At 38.5% G+C, this 21,219-nt stretch overlaps 1 protein-coding gene across 5 annotated transcripts in view; it reads right to left on the reverse strand.

Annotated features, from left to right (window-relative positions):
• Nucleotides 1-21,219, reverse strand: part of myt1lb (myelin transcription factor 1-like, b) — a 105,281-nt gene that overhangs the window by 61,227 nt on the left and 22,835 nt on the right. For 4 of the 5 annotated variants that reach the window (XM_046855948.1, XM_046855947.1, XM_046855949.1 and 1 more), the window contains 3 exons: nucleotides 13,395-13,520; nucleotides 12,068-12,113; nucleotides 11,905-11,938 (listed from right to left, as the gene is read on the reverse strand). In XM_046855948.1, coding sequence (XP_046711904.1) covers nucleotides 11,905-11,938; nucleotides 12,068-12,113 — 80 coding nt within the window. In that variant the 5' untranslated portion in view covers nucleotides 13,395-13,520. Of the gene's footprint in view, nucleotides 1-11,873; nucleotides 11,939-12,067; nucleotides 12,114-13,394; nucleotides 13,521-21,219 lie in introns of those variants that run through there. The other variant, XM_046855950.1, reaches the window with a different exon arrangement.

Here is a 21,219-nt window from a genome sequence, read left to right on the forward strand (position 1 = left end):
TATTTAAATGCATTTTTACCATCAGGCATTTTTCCCTCGTTCCAAAAGCCCAACAATAGGATTTGATTAGACCCTCACCGTACTGCCAGTGTCTATTGTTAATAGATCCTCCCTATGCAATTTTGCTTGCACCATGCAGTCATTCAATCAAATTAAGCCTACAATTAAATATGGAAATGTGGTTTGCAGTGGCAGGCTGTCTCAGAGGGGAGTTGATGGCATGTGACGACAAGGGAGGAGGCTCTTTTAAAAAAATTTGGTGGTGCTTGGGGAGCCTGTGGTGTGATCAATGTGACCTTATCGGGCGGTGCACATGGCATCGCTTCACTGGGTCTGGAGATGGGCTTCAGATGGTGATGTGAGGCTGCGTGCCCGCGTGCCAGGCTAACATGGCCTATATAGCTGCTCTTGGTTTACTGTGGAGCCTTCCACCCCCTTCATGTCCCCTGCGGCCAGAGAGGTGCAGTCTTCCGCTATCGTACCCCTGGCGCCTGCCCACCGCCCACCTGCCTGCCCGCCCGCCAGGTTGGCTGCGTGCCAATGCTTTTAGTGAGTGCTATCTGTCAAGGTATGAATAATACAGCCCTGAGGCTGTCAGCGGAATCCAAATGAGGTATACATCAGGAGGAAAGCACTCGACTTTAGCACCCCGACACGCTCCTGCCAAGACAGGCAATTATTCAAACCCAGCTGCAACCACGGCAATCAAGAGCCTGGCACTGGTAGAGCTGCGATTAGAACCAAGAGAAAAGCGAGAAAACAAACAAATCTAAATAAATATGTAGATAAAAAAGAGGTCCCCTAAAAATAAAAGGGGTCTGAAATGAATGGCGTTTAATAAATGTCGAGGCTCGACTCGCGTTTGACGCATTAAGTGGAGGCTCTGCTATGTCTCGTCAGTTTTAATTAGCACTCTTCAGGATGAGGAAGAACGTGATGGCTAGTGTGTGGGAGGGCTGAATCAAAGCGAGAAAAAAAGGACTGGCATCACAAAACGCTATGGAACAAGAGCAAAGACGATCACAGCTTAGAGAAAGCACAGGGGGTCATAGTCATACCCATGCACAGCTCATTTTCACATGACTGTTATATGTTATGTGCTTAAAAAAAACAAAAAAGTAAATGGGGCTAAAATGAAAACTTGTTTACTTGTGTGACAAATTTGAACAATTTTACTCTTTTAAACAGCACAGGAAATAACTATTTTATACTCAATCATCAAATATGTATATGTATGTACTATATGTTTAAGATACTCAACAACTTGAATAATATGAGGAACAAAAATGAGGTCACATTTGAGCTGCTGACCTGCTTTTGTCCACACTTAAAAAAAGGGAGGCAGGTACAGAATGGTGGCTCTCATTATCTTCGCTTTCTCATTAACAAATAATAACAGTGATGCTTTGTTTTCTACCTCCCAACACATGCATTATTCAGCCTTCACAGATTTGCTCATGACTCATTTATGGAGCAGCTTGTGCAGCCCAGAAACTAAATGTCACCCAAAACATCGCTGTCACACTGAGCTGCTGTTGCTCTGTGTGTGGTGTGTGTGTGTATGTGTGTGTGTGTGTGTGTGTGTGTGTGTGTGTGTGTGTGTGTGCGCGTATGTGTGTCTGTGAGTGTGTGTATGTGCGGTTGTGGGTGTGGGTGTGGATGTGGATGTGCCTACACCCTGTATGTGTGCTCACTGTCAGCACTGTGGGTGCTGTTGTTAATTCTATTTGTGTCTGAATTGTTTGTCTCTGAATAATGAGTGGGAGTCTTGTTCTGCTGTATCAATGCATGTGTGCTGTGTTGCCTGGTCTAAAACAAAAATACAGTGGAATCCAAGGTGTGCAAGTTCATTTAAAAAAAGGCTAAAGCAATTCACTGACATGATGCTGACATGTATATACTGTACAGGTAGTGCCCAACTTACAATAACCCCGTTTAAACTTGAGAATAAGTAAGTCGAGACATAGCCTAGCCTACTCAGGAGTCTTAAAGAATGCCGATCGGGAATATATTGTAATTTGTTAATAGTGTAACAAATTACAGTTAATAATTTAGCAACACAGAACCACTATATTATGACCACTATGACCATTATGACCACTGAAGAGTGAAGTCAATAAAACTGATTACCTCCTCATCATGGCACCTGTTAGTGGGTGGGATACATTAGGCAGCAAGTAAACATTTTGTACAAGATGATGAGTTAGAAGCAGGAAATTTGGGATTTACGCAAGTTTGACAAAAAACAAATTGTGATGGCTAGACGACTGGGTCAGAGCTTCCCCAAAACTGCAGCTCTCATGGGATGTTACCGGTCTGCAGTGGTTAGAATCTATCAAAAGTGGTCGAAGGAAGAAACAGTAGTGAACCGGCAACAGGGTATGCATATATATATATATATATATATATATATATATATATATATATATATATATATATATATATATATATATATATATATACAGTATATATACTGTATATATTTACCGAGATTTGATATACACCTCTGGTTTATCGTGCCACATAACTAATTTGTTTGGATTGCTTGCTAGACCAAATAACTTATAGGGAATAGTTTTTATGGAGTTTTATGTTGAAATAATAACATTTATTAATAAAAATACAATGATTAATTATAAAATAAAGTTTATCATGGTTTTTCGCTTAACATGGGCGGTTTTGGAACGTAACCACGTAATAAACAAGGGATACCCTGTTGCCGGTTCACCCAAATATGTATAATGTCTCACTATTTTCATACTGTGCACATTAGCTTTATATATGAATGGTCATTTAAAAAAACAAAAACAAAACTCATGTCTGTCATTTCTGTTTAAAGCCCATCTTTATAGCTTCATGTGTAATTTAAGATAGAAAACCACATCGTTTTAAAAAATTAGGAGTGTTTCCTATTTCCTGTACTTCTCCATGCATGTGCTAATCTATTTACACCTGAAATCATATCTTACAAAACCTCTTCTGGTTATAGTACCATGTTATCATGGTCTATGCGATGTAGTGTGATTATATCAGGTTGTAGAGGTGAGATTGAGGATAGTGCAGGGCGTAACTAATCCTTCTGATCATCAGCATGTCGCCTGGGCCTACCTGTTCCTCTCCTCACCTCCCCCTCTTCCTCCTTCCTCTCATTTTAGATATGTTTGTCATTCATCATCTCCTTGTTCTTCTCGTACTGAGCCAAAGGCCTGTTGGAGTGGTAATTTGTCTCCAGAGGCTGTTGCAATTCCACTGCCAGCTCAGAGGGGCGTGTTGACCATCAGGTACAGGAGAGAAAATTTGTCAGTCATGTAGCCTGGAGTAAATTGGGCTCTGGCTGAAAGTAATTATTAAGCACAGCTCTGAGTGGGTGGACTGCAGCTGAGCAAAAGAGCTAGCTATGTTGATGCTTACTGAGGATGTTTCGTAAGGTTTGTTTTAGGGCTTCAGATATGCGAATAATTCTTAACGAGGACACTATCACATAGTTCACCACTTTTTCATTTGTTAGCAAAGAAATAACAATTTTGGGGGAGAGGTGTCTGATGTATTCACCGGATCCAATTTACCATGAAAGATCATCAGTTGAAACATTGCAACACTTGTTTAAACCACTTTATTCCACAGTGCTGTTGAGTGCTCGAGTCTAATTGGTCTGAAGTTGTTGACAGTATTCGTGGCTGCAAGGCATATCACAGGTTTATATTAATTTGTCTTCTTCTAATATGTTATAACTTATTTAATTGTAAACATTCAGAGGGACTTGAATAGCAGACGTTTTACTTAAACATACAGTATAGTAACTGCTGAATTGGTAAAGTTTTAAGTGAGGAAATGTATGTAGAACTTTTGAAAGGAGTCAGTGTCAGAAATGTGTTCCATGTGTTCAGGTTTTATTTATATTCAATTAAAAATGATGTTTATTTGTATTATTTGTTAGGCTTGTATTACATCTGTTAATTTCTAAAAACAAAACAAAAAAAAAAAACAGATTTCTGTAACCAGTTAAAACTAATTCATTCTTCTTCTTTTTTACTGTAAAATGAGACTTATTTCTATGAAAATCATAGGTTTGTATCTTTTCCCATACCAGATATATTCAATCTGACATTTGGGGGAAATTGTTTGGGAAATTAAGACTGAGACTTGAACCCTTTTACTACAGTATAAATATAGAGCTTATAGGATCCCAAGAATTACATTATCCCTTGAGATCTAAGTCCACGGAACAAGAAGGTGCAAAATGTTTATATATAGTCATGCACCATGTAATATACTCTAGAGATCAGGGTCACTTGATTTGAGATTTGGTTAAAGATTTGTATAACCAAATTGTGTGTGCCAAAGATGGTTGTCATGATTAAAACAAGTAAAAAAAAGTGACTGGTGGTATTTACATTTACATTTTACATTTGTGGCATTTAGCAGACGCCCTTATCCAGAGCGACATACAAAAGTGCTTTAAATCTCTAGTAATGAATAAATCTACACTGGTATTTCATGCCAATACAAAGAGGTAATTACTCCAAAATACCATGAAATGACCCAAAGAAAAAAGAATATTGAACTGAACGGCTGTTTAAAATTAGGATTTAATAAGTATGACTAGACAGTAACAAAAGGTATGATCACACCACCACCACATTACTGCCATGTGAGGTGGTAGCTCAGTGGTTAAGGCTCTTGTTTAGTGATAGAAAGGTTGGGGGTTCAAGCCCTGTTATTGCCAGGCTGAGCAAGAACACCATTTACCCTATGTACTCCAAGGGTGCTGAATCATCTCTGACCCCAGATCCATTATAGACTAATTTTATATTTAAGAATTTTACTATAATGTAACACATATCTGACAAATATAGGGTCTTGAAACAAAGTGTTTTATTCCTTACATAACACATATTTAGGTTTAAAAATGTTCAGTACATGTTTGCTTGCAAGGGTTTTATTTGTTGTTTATCGAGGCATTAATGGTTAAATATAGACAGCAGAGTAATCCAAAAAACTTAAGGCCAAAAAACGCCAGAGACTCTCCATGGAGAAGGGAAACTGCTGTAAGATGTATCTTAAGTGCTCTGAGGGAATAAGCCCACTACAAACCTCTTGATATGAATAAAGATGCCACTTGGCTCTATGCTCGCTGCAGTCATTGTAAATATCCCTTGACTATTTGTATGGCCAAAAATAAAGAAACTAATGACATACATTCAGCAAGAATGTGAATAAAGTCATGGATGAGGAGCATATCACACACACATAGCCAAGTGAAAAGTGTCAAAAGGACTAATTAACATATTAATGATGCCACCTTCCTACAGCAGCTTCTGTCGGATAGTCAAAACACTTTGATAAGCATGCAAATGAGGACCACAGAAGAAATTAGCTCGCCCATAAATGAGAGAGAGATGAGGAGGGGAGGGGGCTGATGGATTGAATGTTTGCTTTATTTATCTTTAATTATCTGGCAAACGGTGGGTGGTGGAACCTGAGTATTGGTAAGGTTCAGAGTGAAGCACACGTTATCTTTTTCTCCCGTCCCTTCTTTTTTTTTTCTGCCTCATTCTCTCTCACTTTTCTCTCTGTTCCTATCCTGAGATGGAAATCGATACGCCCGTGAGCCGGGCCGTCCATCAACGGTACAGTGACAATCAAAATAACCGCTAGGCTGTGGGATTTGCGATCGGCAGATTCCGATCAATTCAATGATGGCACAGTTGAGACAAGGACAGGTGATAATACAACACACTACGATTTGATTCGCTGCCTAGCAAGGACAAAGGGCTACGTGAGATCCCTGCCAACTGAATTTAACTTCTCACCAGATATCTATAGGGCTTGAGTTGAGTTAACAAAAAATAAAAAAAGGTTAATGTACAGTGATTTGTAATTCTCTCTTAATGCAAGCAGTACTGCTACAAGTCAAGCTTTAGTCAGCATTCATTATTTAGTTCACTAATAATGTAAAGGTACATCTAAATACATCAGGTGTATGCAGGTGTATATAGCATATACTATACCAGTTTGGCAACAAAATAAGGTTATAAATATTGAGCATTTTTTTTTTGAGATTTCAATTCCCCTCTACAAACAAAACATTCCGGATGTTAATTTGATTATAGCACCTTACACCTTTCTTAATAATTTTGCCTCTACAAAGCTGTTTGTCATTCTGGATGCATCCAAAAATTCAGTTTTTACACCTTCACACTTTATTTTAATAAATATAAACAGAAAACTATTGTCTGTTGATTATAAAATTACTCTTAGTGTTATGCAGGGTGCAAAGTCACTGAACTGCAAACTCAACTGAACTGCAATGCTTGTTGCTCTTTGTTGAAATCGATAGATTTAGCATAAAACTTTACACTGATCAGGCATAAACTTTCTTTCAGCTTCTCCCATTAGGAACCATCCGCATGTTTGATTTGGCACATTTTTACGCTGGATGCCCTTCCTATCGTAACCCTCCCCATTTATACGGGCTTGGGACCGGCACTAAGGCTTGTGCAACCCTAATGGCTGGGGTTGGTTTCCTGACCGGGATCGAACCTGGGCCACAGCGTTGAGAGCACTGCATCCTAACCGCTAGACCACCATAACATTTTGATATTATAACATTATAACTGGTGAAGTGAATAACACTGATTATCTCTTTATCATGGCACCTGTTGGTGTGTGAAATATATAAGGCTGCAAGTGAACATTTTGTCCCCAAAGTTGATGTGTTGGAATCAGGAAAAATGGACAAGCGTGAGGATTTAAGTTTGACATGGACAAAATTGTGATGGCTAGAAGACTGGGTCGGAGCATCTCTAAAACTGCAGCTCTGTTGGATGTTCCCGGTCTGCAATGGTCAGTACCTATTTAAAGTGGTCCAAGGAAGGAACAAATGGTGAACCTTCAACAGTGTCATGGGCAGTTAAGGCTCATTGATAGATGTGGGAAGCAAAGGCTGTCTCACGTGGTTTGATCCAACAGATGAGCTTTTGTAGCGCAAATTGCTGAAGAAATTCATGCAAAAATTATGCCCTGTCAGTCTAAATCTGTATCTGTAGTATTACATCACTGTGCTCTAGAATTTTTTTAATGTGATTGGACGGTTTATTTATTTATTAATTTATTTAACAGCGGCTCTGACAGCAGTTCCAGCTGTACTTCAAATTGTTTATATAAATGTACCAGTTCTATGTTCTCACATTGATTATAGCAACACTGGCATGTGTGGTGGATGCATAATAATAACTGGTTAAAAAAAGCTGCTTTTTTAAAAGTATGATCATTGACACAATGAAGCTTTTGTCACGACGAAATTTTTTGACAATTTTTAAAAGGAGTCTCCAGTGTTACCGATTTGTCAGAGCTTTCAACATAAACAACTGAGGCTAATGCAGAACATACAGAGCTCTCTGCAGAATCCTACTCCAAAATCACGCTAGACCATCACTATGCACATTTCACTGAAATGTACAGGAATATTGGTGCAGTGAAATGCCTTGAAACTTCCTTGGGAGAATATTTTCTATCGTAAAGTCAGGGTGTATGTGAAGAAATGCATTTCCTCAGTCATTGGGGGTTGGAACAAATGCCAGAACAAAACTACTGGTTATTTTATCTAGAAAAATGTATCATCTTGGATACAGTGTTCTCCAAGGAGATACTTGTTTAACATGTATTAAAGGAGTCTCCAGTTTTAGTGGTATGTAAGAAGGGAATAAGTGTTCCTTTATGGGAGAGTTTCTCTGCAACCTGAAAACAGCACTTTTTTTTATATTTACTTATGAAGTAAGATAAGAAGAGAAAGTAGAAACAAATGTGTCTTGTGAATGTTCACAGCATTTATTTTGTAACAAATACAAATCATAATCATTACTAAAATTGCTGTCATATTAAAATAATTTAAATACTCCAAGGCATGCTGTTATAAGAAAATAATAAACTGTTGGTGTAGGAAACAGTAACTCTGTTTTGTGTCTCCGTAACACAATGTCATTATCGGTTATTTTCCTATAATAGCGCATTCAAAGTGTTTTATTTCTTACTAAGGTCAATAGATTATTAGGTTTACGGTAATATTATGCACGTTCAGCAAAATGGATTATATATTATTATTTTTGAGCAGTTGTGTATATTCTGAATACTAACCAAGTGCTTTTTAGTGCTCTGAACACATGAGGCATTTAAAGGAAGTGGCATTTGTTCCATCATATAACTATAATCTTTGTGCAATGATGCTTGTCAGTCAGTAGAAGGTCACTTAGCATGCTCAGCAGTGTCTTTCATCTGGATTATTTTCTACATACTAATTGAAGTCATTTCTAGTTTTTTTTTTTTTTCCTCACTTGCACATTAATCACATGCCATTATTTTGTGTACAAAGAAAATGGTACCATCTGCCTCTAGGTCATATCTGAAATTTAAATGTTGAACTGAACATTGTTAAATTTACACTTTCACCCGAATGGAAAGCTAATCCTGAACATATAGGGCTGTTCCGCAAAATCTACCTGATGGCCCCCCACCCCTACGCCTAAAAAAGGCATGCCTGACCATTAATATGCAAATTGTACTGAAATGTGCAGGAATATTTATGCAGTGAACTGCCTTGAAACTTCCCGGGGAAAATATTTTGCATCATAAAGCCAACTGCAGGGTTTATGTGGAGAAATGTATATTTTCCCAGTCAAAAGGTTCTGAGCCTGTAAAAATGCCAGAAAGGAACTGCTGGTAATTTCTCCTTGAGATGTGATTAGAGCACACTGGCAAGAAGAGAGCCTCATTTCAGACCAATGGCTTATAGGAAATAGGGAGATATGCTGGGTGCATTTTGAACAATGGAGCTTAAAATGCCATGCAGGATAGAGGACTATAAACTCTGAACCTACAGCCTTCTGTGTGTGGAGACAGTTTATCAATCAGTGATGTAATGAGAAAAATAAAAAAGTTTGCACGCGTTGCCATTGATGCATTGCATATTTTCCACTGATGTGCACAGCTAGAATAGAAAGAAATGCATGATGGGTACTTAACTGTATAGAATATGAATATCTCTGAACCCTATGCAGGTACACATATGCATATATTTTCCATACGTACACAAGGTAATCGATTGACTTTAGTCCACAAAGTTACACACTATCTTATATAATTGCTGCTCCATATCTGCTCAGTCCAGATACCAGTGCAAAGTCAATCTGTATTTATTTTGCCAGCTATCACATCTCTAGAGAGCACCACCACTGATCACATATTATTGGCATTATAGATGCCTCATCCTGTAGTCGGCCTTCATATCGATCAGCTGATGAATTGCTATCTTTGGGCAGCAGAATCACTCAACGAGAAGAGCAGCATTTTGACAAGGTGTTAATTTGGACTAAGACTTAAATACACTATATTGCCAAAAGTTTGCGGACACATGGTATGTGCTTTTTTAGCATCCCATCCCACATTTAGTCCCAATATAATTCCATCCTCTTTTCTGGGAAGATTTTGGAGTGTGCTTGTGGAGATATTTGCTCATTCAGTCACAAGGTTGTTAGTAAAGTCAGGTAGCAGTGAATTTGTTTCCATACTACACATATATGTTTTATCACAATTTCCAGTTGCAGAAAGTTTGTCAAGGATGCATCACAGTAAACACTAGCAAATTATGGCTTAATGGAAAATACACTGCATCATTTATTTGCAGATACAATAGACTGATGAAGGACAAGCAGCAGCACCGTAGCCTCACAGCACTATGCCGTCTCTGCCGATACTGTACTGATCAAAAAAGCTTGCTGGTTCAATGCCAGGAGCTGATTTGTCTTAGAGAGAATGCTGTTATGTTTTCTTCTGCAAGATAGTGAATTGTAGGCATCAAAAGTAGCAGAATGACAAAAGCAGACATACCGCAATACTCCTAAAGCATCCTGATTCAAGATAACATTACAGCAAATAGAAGTCTAACAATATGCACAGCAAAACATATTGGGGAAATGTTGCTGTTGTTTTGGAAATGAAATATAGAAATATATTAGTAATATATTAGCGCATGAATGTATCAGGGTTCATTACAGCCTTGCACAAATTAGACACTTGTAGGTAATTTATTCACTTTGTATTAGACTTTATTCAAGTACAAATGTATTTGTTCATAATTGGTGATCTGTTGCCTGACATTCATAGTAAAACTAACCATATGGGTTTGTTAAATGAAGATCAATCTCTAAAGAAAACACTAATATGTGTTCTTTCATATAAAGTGTTACTACCCACAGGTAACGCAACAGAAAAGTGTCGCCCAGAGACCAAGAGTGTGAATTCTGATGATGCTATAAACATACATGGGTTAAAGCCAGGAGAGAAAAATTGGCTGTCCGCCCTTTCATTCTCTCTCTCTCTCTCTCTCTCTCTCTCTCTCTCTCTCTCTCTCTCTGTTTCTCAATATCTCTTTATCACTCACATAAGCACTAGACAATAATACACATCTGTGAGTTCCTGGATGCAGAATAGGGCAAATAATGCTTTCCTCCAAATGTGATGGGACACCCAGTTATTTTGCATGTAAAGCAGTTGGAAAAATGGGAGGTTCACTTCAGGTATCACAGAGGAACCACATACTACCCCCAAACATCTGGATTGGTATATTACATGTGACAAGGGAGAATTCATTTATTTTTAGTAACCACTTGGTCTTTGGTCAAAGTCTTGCTAGATCTGGTGCTTATCTGATGTATGACGATAGGCTTACTGGGATGCCAGTCCATTAGAGGGAGTGCACACACTCTGTACATGCTAGAAAACCAGAAAACTCTGCACAAACCCATACAGAAATTAGGGAAACATGTGCATTTATACAAACAATAGTCCAAGCACAGGATCTCTAGAGTCCATAACCATTCTGCAGATACTGTATGAGGCAGCGACACTTCTTACCACAACAGGATGCCACCCATAAAGTGTAATGATTTTTAATCATTCCACAACCATCAAAAGATAATGTTCACTAGCATCCAGTGCAACCATAACTAGGAACTCATTAAATCGTGCATATAATGCATTGCAAAAATAAAGTATGTACTGTATGTACAGTGTTGGGCCCCTGGTGGTCTAGTGGTTAGGATGCGGCGCTCTCACCGCTGCGCCCCGGGTTCCATCAGGGAACCAACCCCAGCCTCTCTTAGTGCCGGTCCCAAGCCCAGATAAATGGGGAGGGTTGCGTTAGGAAGGGCATCCAGCGTAAAAACTTGTGCCAAATTAAACATGCGGATGATCCGCTGTGGCGACCCATAACGGGAGAAGCTTTACTGTATGTACAGTGTGTGTATATGTATGTTAGTGGGCAGTACAGAGGCATTTTGGTCAAAATAAAGACTGGAGATTTCCAGGAGCTGATATATTCTATTTCTTCACCCTCGCGATCTTCCTTTGCATTTAGGGCAGGTCAAACTTATTTGCTTTATGCCCGTTTGTTCTGCCAGTGCTGTTTCATGTTTCAAACTCAGTGGGTGCCAAGTCTTGTAAAAGTGTATTTTACTTATATTACCAAGTAAACCTTCGTCAAAGACTTCAATAATCTTGCATTCACAAATAAAATTATTGAAATGCTATTGCAACCAGCAATGATATAACATTGAATGATATAACACTACTGTTGCTTTTCCTAGAGCCACAAGACCATTTCAGCACTCACTCGTGATGGTTACTCACATGAATTGATAATTGTATCTTCCCTTAATATATATTTTTTTTCTAGATTCTCTTAGCTAATAAAAGAAAGTTGAATCCTGGCTAAAAGCGGCAGCCCGAAGCAGCAGCCTTCTCACTATCCCTGTGCAGCATTAGTCCATGAAAATAGGCTTAATTATCACTAAATGTAGGATTGTAGGTTTGCGTACTGTATATGCTTGGCCTTCATAGATTTCTGACCTGAACAGCTCTTGTATTGCTGGTTCCAAGGGCACTAGAAGATAGAACAGGAAAAGAAACAAGGATAAGAAAGATTAGAGATGGTTTCTCCCCAACATAAATGGTGCAAAATTTATTTTCACAGCGCTGAGATGCTGTTTAGAGAAGGAGGTGCTGCACATACCTTTCGAGCGTGTGCGATGGCGCTTGTCTGCTACATCCACCTCCATCTGGTGAGATGTGATCACCATGTTAGTGCCAGATATAGCTACATCCTTCTAGTAGATATTTAATCAACACACATGACTGAGTGAATACAGGGTATTAAGGACTGAAAAGGAAAAGTAGTACTAATGGTTATTGGGGTCTCTTTTCTATTACTCATTCCTGACAATTGTGGACTCGTCTTAATGCGTGCAAAGTCATTAAATAAAAAAAAAAAAGAAATATAGCATTTACATGGTTTTACTAATAGTTAGTAATTGTGTGTAGGTTATAATTGATCATTAGAAACCAACACATAGCTAAACTCAAACGGTTAGTGACAGACAATCACCCAAAATTATTTTTTGAATGTCACAATTCATTTATATTAAAGTTATTTCCAAATTGGAAAATGAAAATGAGTTTGTCTTATTAAAAACGACAAAAGGAATTTGTAGTCAAGGAAGTGCCAGTTTTCCTTGACTACTGAATCCTTTTGTCGTTTTCAATCTGGCAAATCCAGACTATTTTCTAATATATGGATGGTAAAATTTGTATACAGTACATGAATAAGGACTGTCTGGTAAAGTACAGTATGTATTACAGAAGAGTGTCTATGTCCTTTCTGAGTTCTCAGATGCTACATTTGTTAGGTCAAATGGTCCACTATGATTACTGTTATAGAGAAATAATGAAAGGATGTCGAGGCATTATGTGTCATGATAGAAATCCAGGAGTTTAATCTAATCCCAATGTCAGAGGAATCTCTGAATCAGCACCAACTGTCATGTCATATGAGCTAATTTTATTGATTGTAGAACACTATTGCAAACAGAAAGATAAAATTGTTGTGCAATCATAACATCACACATGCCTTTAAAATTGCATTACATCATTGATTAAATGAACTAATTTTGTACTGTACATATTATATATATGGACTGGAACATGGATTTGAATGAAGTAGCTTAATTGTTAGCATAATTATAATGATTATAATGAATTTGAAAGCATTTACATGAACAAAAACGTTCATAATCGATGTAGGAGGGATGGTAACTATGCAAATGATGGGGGAGGGGTCACTGCTACTTAACCTTTAATTTTTCAGAACTAATTATAATAATGAGGTCCATTTGAAATTCCCTGAGGAACATTACAAGAGGATTTCGTAAGGGACTTTCCTGTCCATTGTCGTTCTTTGCATTATAGTGCTATACCTGTGTTTTAACAAACAACTCCACCTGATGATGTAGGAGCAAATAAATAAATATATAAATAAATACTAAAAAAAAAAAAAATCTTACCTGATATGAATGCAGGTTTGATTACTCTTTGGTCCAGACCTTCACTTGATCCTTAGCCTGTGGTGGTAAACTCCAGATAAGAACCCCCCCATCAAGAGTTCACCACTCCTCCTCCAGTTTCATTTTCTGAAATGCACAAAAATATACATGCAATTAAATATTCACATCTGCATGAAAATCGCATTTACTCTGTGAAGCATGCCATGGCGGGCTTCCATTTCTGCCTCTCTCTCCTGACACCCGCACACACACACATGCACACACACACACACACACACACACACACACTTACACAAGTATACACAAACACACTCCCCTCATCATCAGCCATAAAAAGTGCAGGCTAAAATCACAGAAGCTTCCACGGATCATTAGCTAAATTTGTTCTCCCTTCCTGTAGAATATGATAGATTTGGCTTATTGCTCCTTTTGCCAGCTCTGTTTCAAAGTTTCATAAGCAGTGATTGAGAGGGAGGAAATGCTACGTATTTCACATTCAACATACATTAATGCTACACGATTTTTGATAACACTTCCTCCCATACCCATTTTCATAAATCCCTATGATGATGCTTATCATGTGTTTTAATTTGGCCCTGATTTCTCGTTATCATCATGCTGACAATGCTTAATAATTCTCTAATAATGTGCTATAAATATCTGTTACAGCATGAAATCTTGCTGTAAAGCAAGTGCTGTGCTGCCTAAACTTTAGCTGTGATTGATGAGAAATAATCAGTAAAGTATGAAAAATGTGTAAAAAGTATATCTGAAAATACTCAATACTGTACAATCTTTAAAAGTCGATGCAGTACTCTTTGTAGTTGTGTTCAAAGCCTACATGCACATAAACACTTTATTTGAGCCAATATTTATATTTCGAAACTGCGACATTCTGAAATAAAGTACGACATTTTGAAATGTTCAACATATCATTATTGGCAGCACCACATGATAAAGGTATACTCCATTTCAATTGGTAGATTATTGTATTTACATTGTCTATTAGGTATGTGTGATTACCACAAACAAGAATTCCAACATGTTTCTCCTTCCTGAGAAACGATTGAAAAACTGATTAGCCTACGTATAATAGAGGTCTGAGAGCAACTGTTGAATTGAATCCAATTTGTGTTCATACGAAAAGCAGTTTGTATAGACGGCTTTAGCAAACCCTTTCTGTGTTTTTATTAAACATGCAATCACATGCACTTGTTAAGGATAATCACAGATTACATACAAAATGTCCTTGACCACTTTTGTCATTTGTAAAAATGTGTAACCAGTTGAGTCAGGTTCTGCCTTATATCATGAACCAGCTTTATTTAGTTTTCAGAAGACATTTATTGTTCAGGTGTGATGCCTTTTCATCTATTTTCAAAAATATTCATGTATTTTAAGCTTTTCTTTTCAATGGAATTTAGCAATTGGCATATAGTTTGAAATGAGTTTGGAGTAAAGATATTTCAATTCATAAAAACTTCTTGTCTGTATTAAACACATATGCAGTGGAAAGCTGACATCTGGGAAAAAAAAACAGGATTGTTCTTTTAACAGAGAGTATATAGCCTCTAAAAAACAATGTCACCATTATTAGCCAAATTGGCTTAAATATATATATATATATATATATATATATATATATATATATATATATATATATATAATCTTAACCGGGGTTGAAAGTGTACGTTTTATTCAACAAGAATTGTGACTCTTTTGGAGAAGTGCGTTCAGGCGTGCGTCAGTCTCCCGTATTCGCAGATGCTAATTAAAAGTAGCCGAGTGCGTGGAGAGAGGGGGAGATGAAGATGAGGTGTTAATGATGCTGCAGTAGAGTGTGGAGAGAGAAAAAAAATTAATGCCCTTTCAGAAACGTGACACCGTGCTTATAATCAGAGTAATACAATTTCCTCAGTCTGATACAAACCTATCCACAAATACACACATGTGCACATACAGTACACACATGCAAGCATGGCCCATGTTTTCAACAATAGTCAGCAATCAGTTTTCTCTCAATCCCACCAGACTACACTGAATGCTTGCTTTTGTGTGTGTGTGTGTGTGTGTGTGTGTGTGTGTGTGTGTGTACGCTATGAGAGAGATAAATGATGCATTCCACCACTTGCTGAATTCTCTCACTAGGATTTCACCCTCTTTTAGCTCCATTGTTGCTCGTTCCTCTGATGCTCTCGCTCCCTCTCTCTCTTTCGCTCTCTCGCTCTCTCTTTTGCTCTCGCTCTCTTTCACGCGTGTGCATTCTGTCACACTCTTTGTTGTCGGGATGAGAAAATGCTAAGCACAGCCTCGCCGAAAACACAGCAGCCACCTAACTAGACACAACACCAGCGCTTGCGTGGAATGCCACTTTGCCTTTCTTCCAGAAGCGAAACAATCGGACTGTGAGAACGTGAAGCCGGCTGTCAGGCACTCTGATTGTGGTCTGCTCGGGGAGGGGCTTGCAGGGCTGCTGAAAGAGTGCAATAGAAAAAGCACCATGCTGTCTCGTCCTATATAGGCTGTGTGCCTGATTGTCTGTGCTTTAGTATGCAGCTCTCGAAGCAGACATTAATTCTGCTTAGTGAGTGGGCTGCTCGCTTCAGCGCCAAGGCCAGGCAGAGAACTAGGAAACGAGAGAGAGAGAGTGAGAGAGAGAGAGAGGAGAGAGAGAGAGAGCGAGAGAGAGAGAGAGAGAGAGAGAGAGAGAGAGAGAGAGAGTTCTCTCTAGCACACGTATGGGGTCATGCATTAAACATCAGCATGCCTCCCTGTGGTACCCATGCAGCACACTATGCCACATCCACAGCACACAGAATCTTGCCTGTATTGAACTAACCATGATATTCCAATTTTAGCCTTGAAATTACATTTTTTTTGATGAATTGTGGTTGAGCAGCACATTTACTGACATCATCTACGTTCCAAAACATATCGCTTGCCTAAATACGCAATGTATAATACACTTTGGTGCCCTAATTCTCTTTTTTTGCTACATCTCAGCATGTCTCAGCATGGTTCAAACCTGACCTATTTATTGTTTTATTATTATTTAGAACATGCACAATGATGAAGGGCTTCCTCCGTTACCTTCAGCTATCATTCTTTCTTACTCATCCGCATCTCCTTTCACAAATCCCCTTTTCGCTCCACTGTCTGCCGCAGCTGAGGTGATCATCGGCCTGTCTTGCCACAAGGCCGCGATGTCATTACTCATTTATGTAATCTGAGAGCCAGTGTTAGCATCTGAGAAGGAGCTGTGACTGGACCAGAGGATCTACTCACATCTACGTCCTACCCCTTATGGCTGAGTTCTCTTAGCACCTCCAGTGAACTCAACCCTCACCCACCCACCCATCCACCCTCTCTCCTCTCGTGCTGCGAGATTGCTCCAGGGGTCTGAGATAGGAAATTGATCTGACTGCAGCAGGGTCATACTTCTCCCAAATCATTACCATGGTTCTGCACAACACATCATCTGGAAAACACTGATACCCCTACCAGGGTTCTGAGGATGAAGCTGATGTAATGTCAGGGAACCAACAAACCTAAAAAAACAACCATATTTACAATGGGTCAATTATTTACAGCACCAGTTGGTAATTGGTCCGTTACCTGATTGTGTTCTCCTGTTCTGTGTTTATTTCTAGTTAGATTGTCTATACATACCTTGTGTCAGGTTGTGAAGTCTTACAATGCATTATAGTCATTAAATCCAAGCATGATTTTTATGTGTCTCAGATATTTTCTAGTTTTATATTCTTTTTCTTGTTTTAAATTGCAACAAAGATAGACAACTTTTAGAACAAAGATAAGCAACTGTTGTTCAAGTTTTATATATTTTTTGCTATTAACTACTGACTTTGCTGCAATTGGCAGTAAAACAGTTCTCTTTTTTTATTGAGCCACTGTTTCGAGTACATCGCTCTCATTCCTCTTGCGGATGTGTGCCATGTGCTAATGTTTGATTTGGTTCATAATTTGGTTCGATCTCAACCTTGCCCTGTCATTTGTTTATTACTTGATTGTGTTTACCTGCCCTCTGTTTAGAGAATTCCACCACTCTCTGTGCTCAAATCACACATGAAACTACAAATCACTTTTTAATACCTTTGCCTAAAGTTATGGCTCTGCTTTACTGTGATTGCTTAGGCGGTTGTAGTGCGCCTGTGCATGTGCGGCTCACTGAGTCTGGGTGCTTGGCCCTCTTAATATGCTGCTTGCAGCTTTAATGAATCTTGTATTTGTGCCAAGTAAATCATATACCAGTTTTAAACTCTTGCATTCTGTTTCTGACGACAAATTACAGATATTTAAAATAGAACAAACTTGAATGAAATCAACCAACACAGACTATATTGTGTGATGGACAAACTTTCCAAAATCTATAACTCCTAGTAATTGACAAACCTTAAATCCTCATGCAAGACCAATAGCCACAATTATTACTATCATTTACCAATAAGGTCCTCCTACAACTTGGACAATAAAAGCCTGTATACCTGGTCTCCAAATCTGAGTCTGGTGCAGACCCCTTCAACCCCTTCAACCCCTTTAACCTCCAAATAAACATGCAGTTGTGTGTCTTCTGGGAGCCAGAGAGACTTTACGTGGAACCGCCATCTGCCCACAGTGCAATTACCTCACACTCTAGTAATCACCCGCACAATGCAAGGACGGCGGGGAAATTCAGGTGAGAAATGCCAGGCAGCAATCAGGCACTGCAATGGGAGAGCGAGGCCATTTTCTTTGATTTGCCTTCAAATGCAGGCGTCAGGCCCTTAATTATGAGCCAAGTGACGGGCCGTGCTGCTGAAAGCCTTATTATTCCACCGAGCTGCGCTCAAATCAGTTTTGTATCGATGATCCTCAGAGAACAAGGAAAGTGATGGCTTGAGTCTCTAAAAAATAAAGCAGAGAGCAAAGTAAAGCTGAGAGAGGAAGCGGGGGCAAGGTGGCTTGACAAAGGGAGAATGAGCTAGAAAGGCAGTGTCCGACAGAAGGGAGCAGTGAGAATGATTTATGGTTAGCACTGTACACACTAGAGATCCATCATGTTCTCTTATCAAATTCTATATGAAAACCATAACCATGGAGAGTAATGCTTCTTCAACTGACAAAGGCATTTACACCAAAAATAAACGAGTAGGAAACTAATTTGGAATGTACCATCAGTTTCCCAATATACAATATGTCATTTGTATTTGCTAAAAAAGTGCCAAACAGTAGTAGTTAACAAACCAGTGCAAAACTATATTCTGAAAGATTCAGGGTTTTTTCCCCCAAAAGTCGAATTTTGGAACAATGTTACGCTAAAGGTGAAAGAAACATTTCAATATTTCATGCCCAATTCCCTTCAGAAACAAACACAGGAGAAGCTGGCTTTTCACATCAGTGCTAATTAAGGTACTAATCTAACTTACTAGCTAGCCAAGATAGCCATTCTGAATAGCACAAATGTCGGACAAAAAAAAATCACACATAAAAAAATACATACACTGAAAAAAAAAACAGCCATGCGATTTAGATTATCCAGCTTGTCTTTTAGCTAGCTAGCTAAAATTATCCACATTATTCTCATTAGCATCCGCTGTGTAGTACAGCTAACAACATAGAATGCTGAAGGATCAGAGCAGAGGAACCCATCAACAAGAGCTCCTGTTTTCACTGCCCAGCTAATATTATTATCTAGAATATTATTACCAATAATATTAACATTAATATTAATATTAACTTCATGTTGTGCAGCCCAACAAACAGTAAAAGATCACAGCTGCAATGCTCAGAGTGGTAAGCGATCAAAGGTGAAGCAGACTAAGCCAGCCAGTTAACATGTATTACTCCACAATGAACACAATGAAGCTGACTATCAACAACAAAACATTATATATAAACACTTCCCACAGTTTATTGCATATACATCACCAAATAAACTATAACAACTATAAGCGGTTAAGGAATCGAAGGTTCGAAGGGACTATTTAGAGTATGGCTGGAAGAGAAAGAAGGTTAAGAAGAGAACACCTATTTTATACAGATCTCTTAATAATATATGTGATGAGAGGAAGCTAACATTAAATGTTATAAAAATCTTAACATTTCACTATAATTAAATATTTTTTTCTGTCGCTGATTAATCTAATCATTAGGTAATCGTTGCTGTGTTAAAAGAAAAATGAAAACACTTCAGGCCTGTTTTTATAGTGACTAATTTCTAATATAAGCATCCTGTTGTAAACTATTTTCCAGCAAAGACCAGGAGACTTGGATATCTTTCAACAGTAGTCTTTATTGCAGACGAGCCTGCACGTCAGAGCGTACTGCTTCGGCACTTCAGTCATCAAGTCCAACTTTAAGAACTAATTTAGACTTTAATGCACATTTAGAGGGTGGGCAATCCAAACAAAGAACAAAGCACTCAGGTGATAAGTAAAAACAAAACATGCAAGGGAAGTTGCTGTCCCGGCTCACATAACTATCTCTCTTTCAGACTTTTTCATTATCACAGAAATACTGAAAGGTTCACACAGCTTTGTCATTTTCTCAGATCATTGGTTAAATCATGTTCAAATGGTCACTGCATGGGGACAGAGACAAGGTGATACCTTGCCCCTTAGTTTAATACAAAGGAGCATTAAGAGCTTGCAAACCTTTGATTTTACATCATCATGTAATTTATGCTGTTACTTCATTTGTCTCCTAAAGATGTATAATATGTATATATGAATATAGAGTTCACATACAGAAGAATAAAATAAAACAACTATTTATAAATTATGTTCCTACAATACCTTACATATTCCCTGCTTATAGGTTATCAGGGTAATTCCAATACTACCAGTGTCTAGGTAGAATAATCACTTGGTTATTGTCCTGTTTAACTCGTGAACACCCTGCACCATGCAAGAGCTTCTCCCTCACTGTATGCGCTCAATGAAGCTAGCTCGGGTAGACCACTGCTGTTTTTCAAAATTCACCATTTGTAGTCAGGTTGGGGATTTTTTGTCTGTTTCTTGGCAACCATAAATCATAATCTCTGGATAAACATACATAACAAGCGAAACGTGTCATCCTTGGAAACCCATATGCCGCAAGCTATAAACAGTGCAGTCAGCTGGGAGCTACGTTCACTTGGGAGTCTTGCAAAGCAGGACAGAGCTCTGCGTTTTTACACAGATCTGGCGTCTCCTCCGTTCGCAAATGTCAGTGTTATGAATAGAAGTGTTCAGCTTTGCTTGAGAGAAGTACTTCCATGGCCAAGTTTCAGATTCTTTAGTAAAGAAGCATACCACACATCAAAATGTTTTTAAATAATTTCATATAATCAATACTTTTTCATATATATATATATATATATATATATATATATATATATATATATATATATATATATATATATATATATATATATACACACACACACACACACGCATACACAATGCTATGAATAAAATAAACAGTGTCTCCATGTCTCAGCATGTTGATCTGCATGTATGTGTTAGGATGAATGCATTGTTTGTTATAGCATGGGTCAGTGTGTGCTGGCTACTGTGAGGTGTCTGTGCATGTGGTCAATGTGTGTGTGTGTTTGTATGTGTGTGTGTCAGTGTGTGTCTGTGTGTTTGTCGGTATATAACCACGTCCTGCTGGTAATGGCCCTGTGATGAGCTCTATTGTTCTGTGTGTGCTTGGCTGGGTCAGGCTGTAGGGAGCCAGGTTGCTGCTGCTTCTGCAGCTCCAGCAAGATGCCTCACAGAATATCAATGACCCTGTGTGCAGACATGGCATCTAGTGCCCACCAAAGCCTGCAGGCTGTCTGGCCCCA

The sequence above is a fragment of the Silurus meridionalis genome, chromosome 8 (genome assembly GCF_014805685.1).
Source record: "Silurus meridionalis isolate SWU-2019-XX chromosome 8, ASM1480568v1, whole genome shotgun sequence".
Lineage (NCBI taxonomy): Eukaryota > Metazoa > Chordata > Actinopteri > Siluriformes > Siluridae > Silurus > Silurus meridionalis.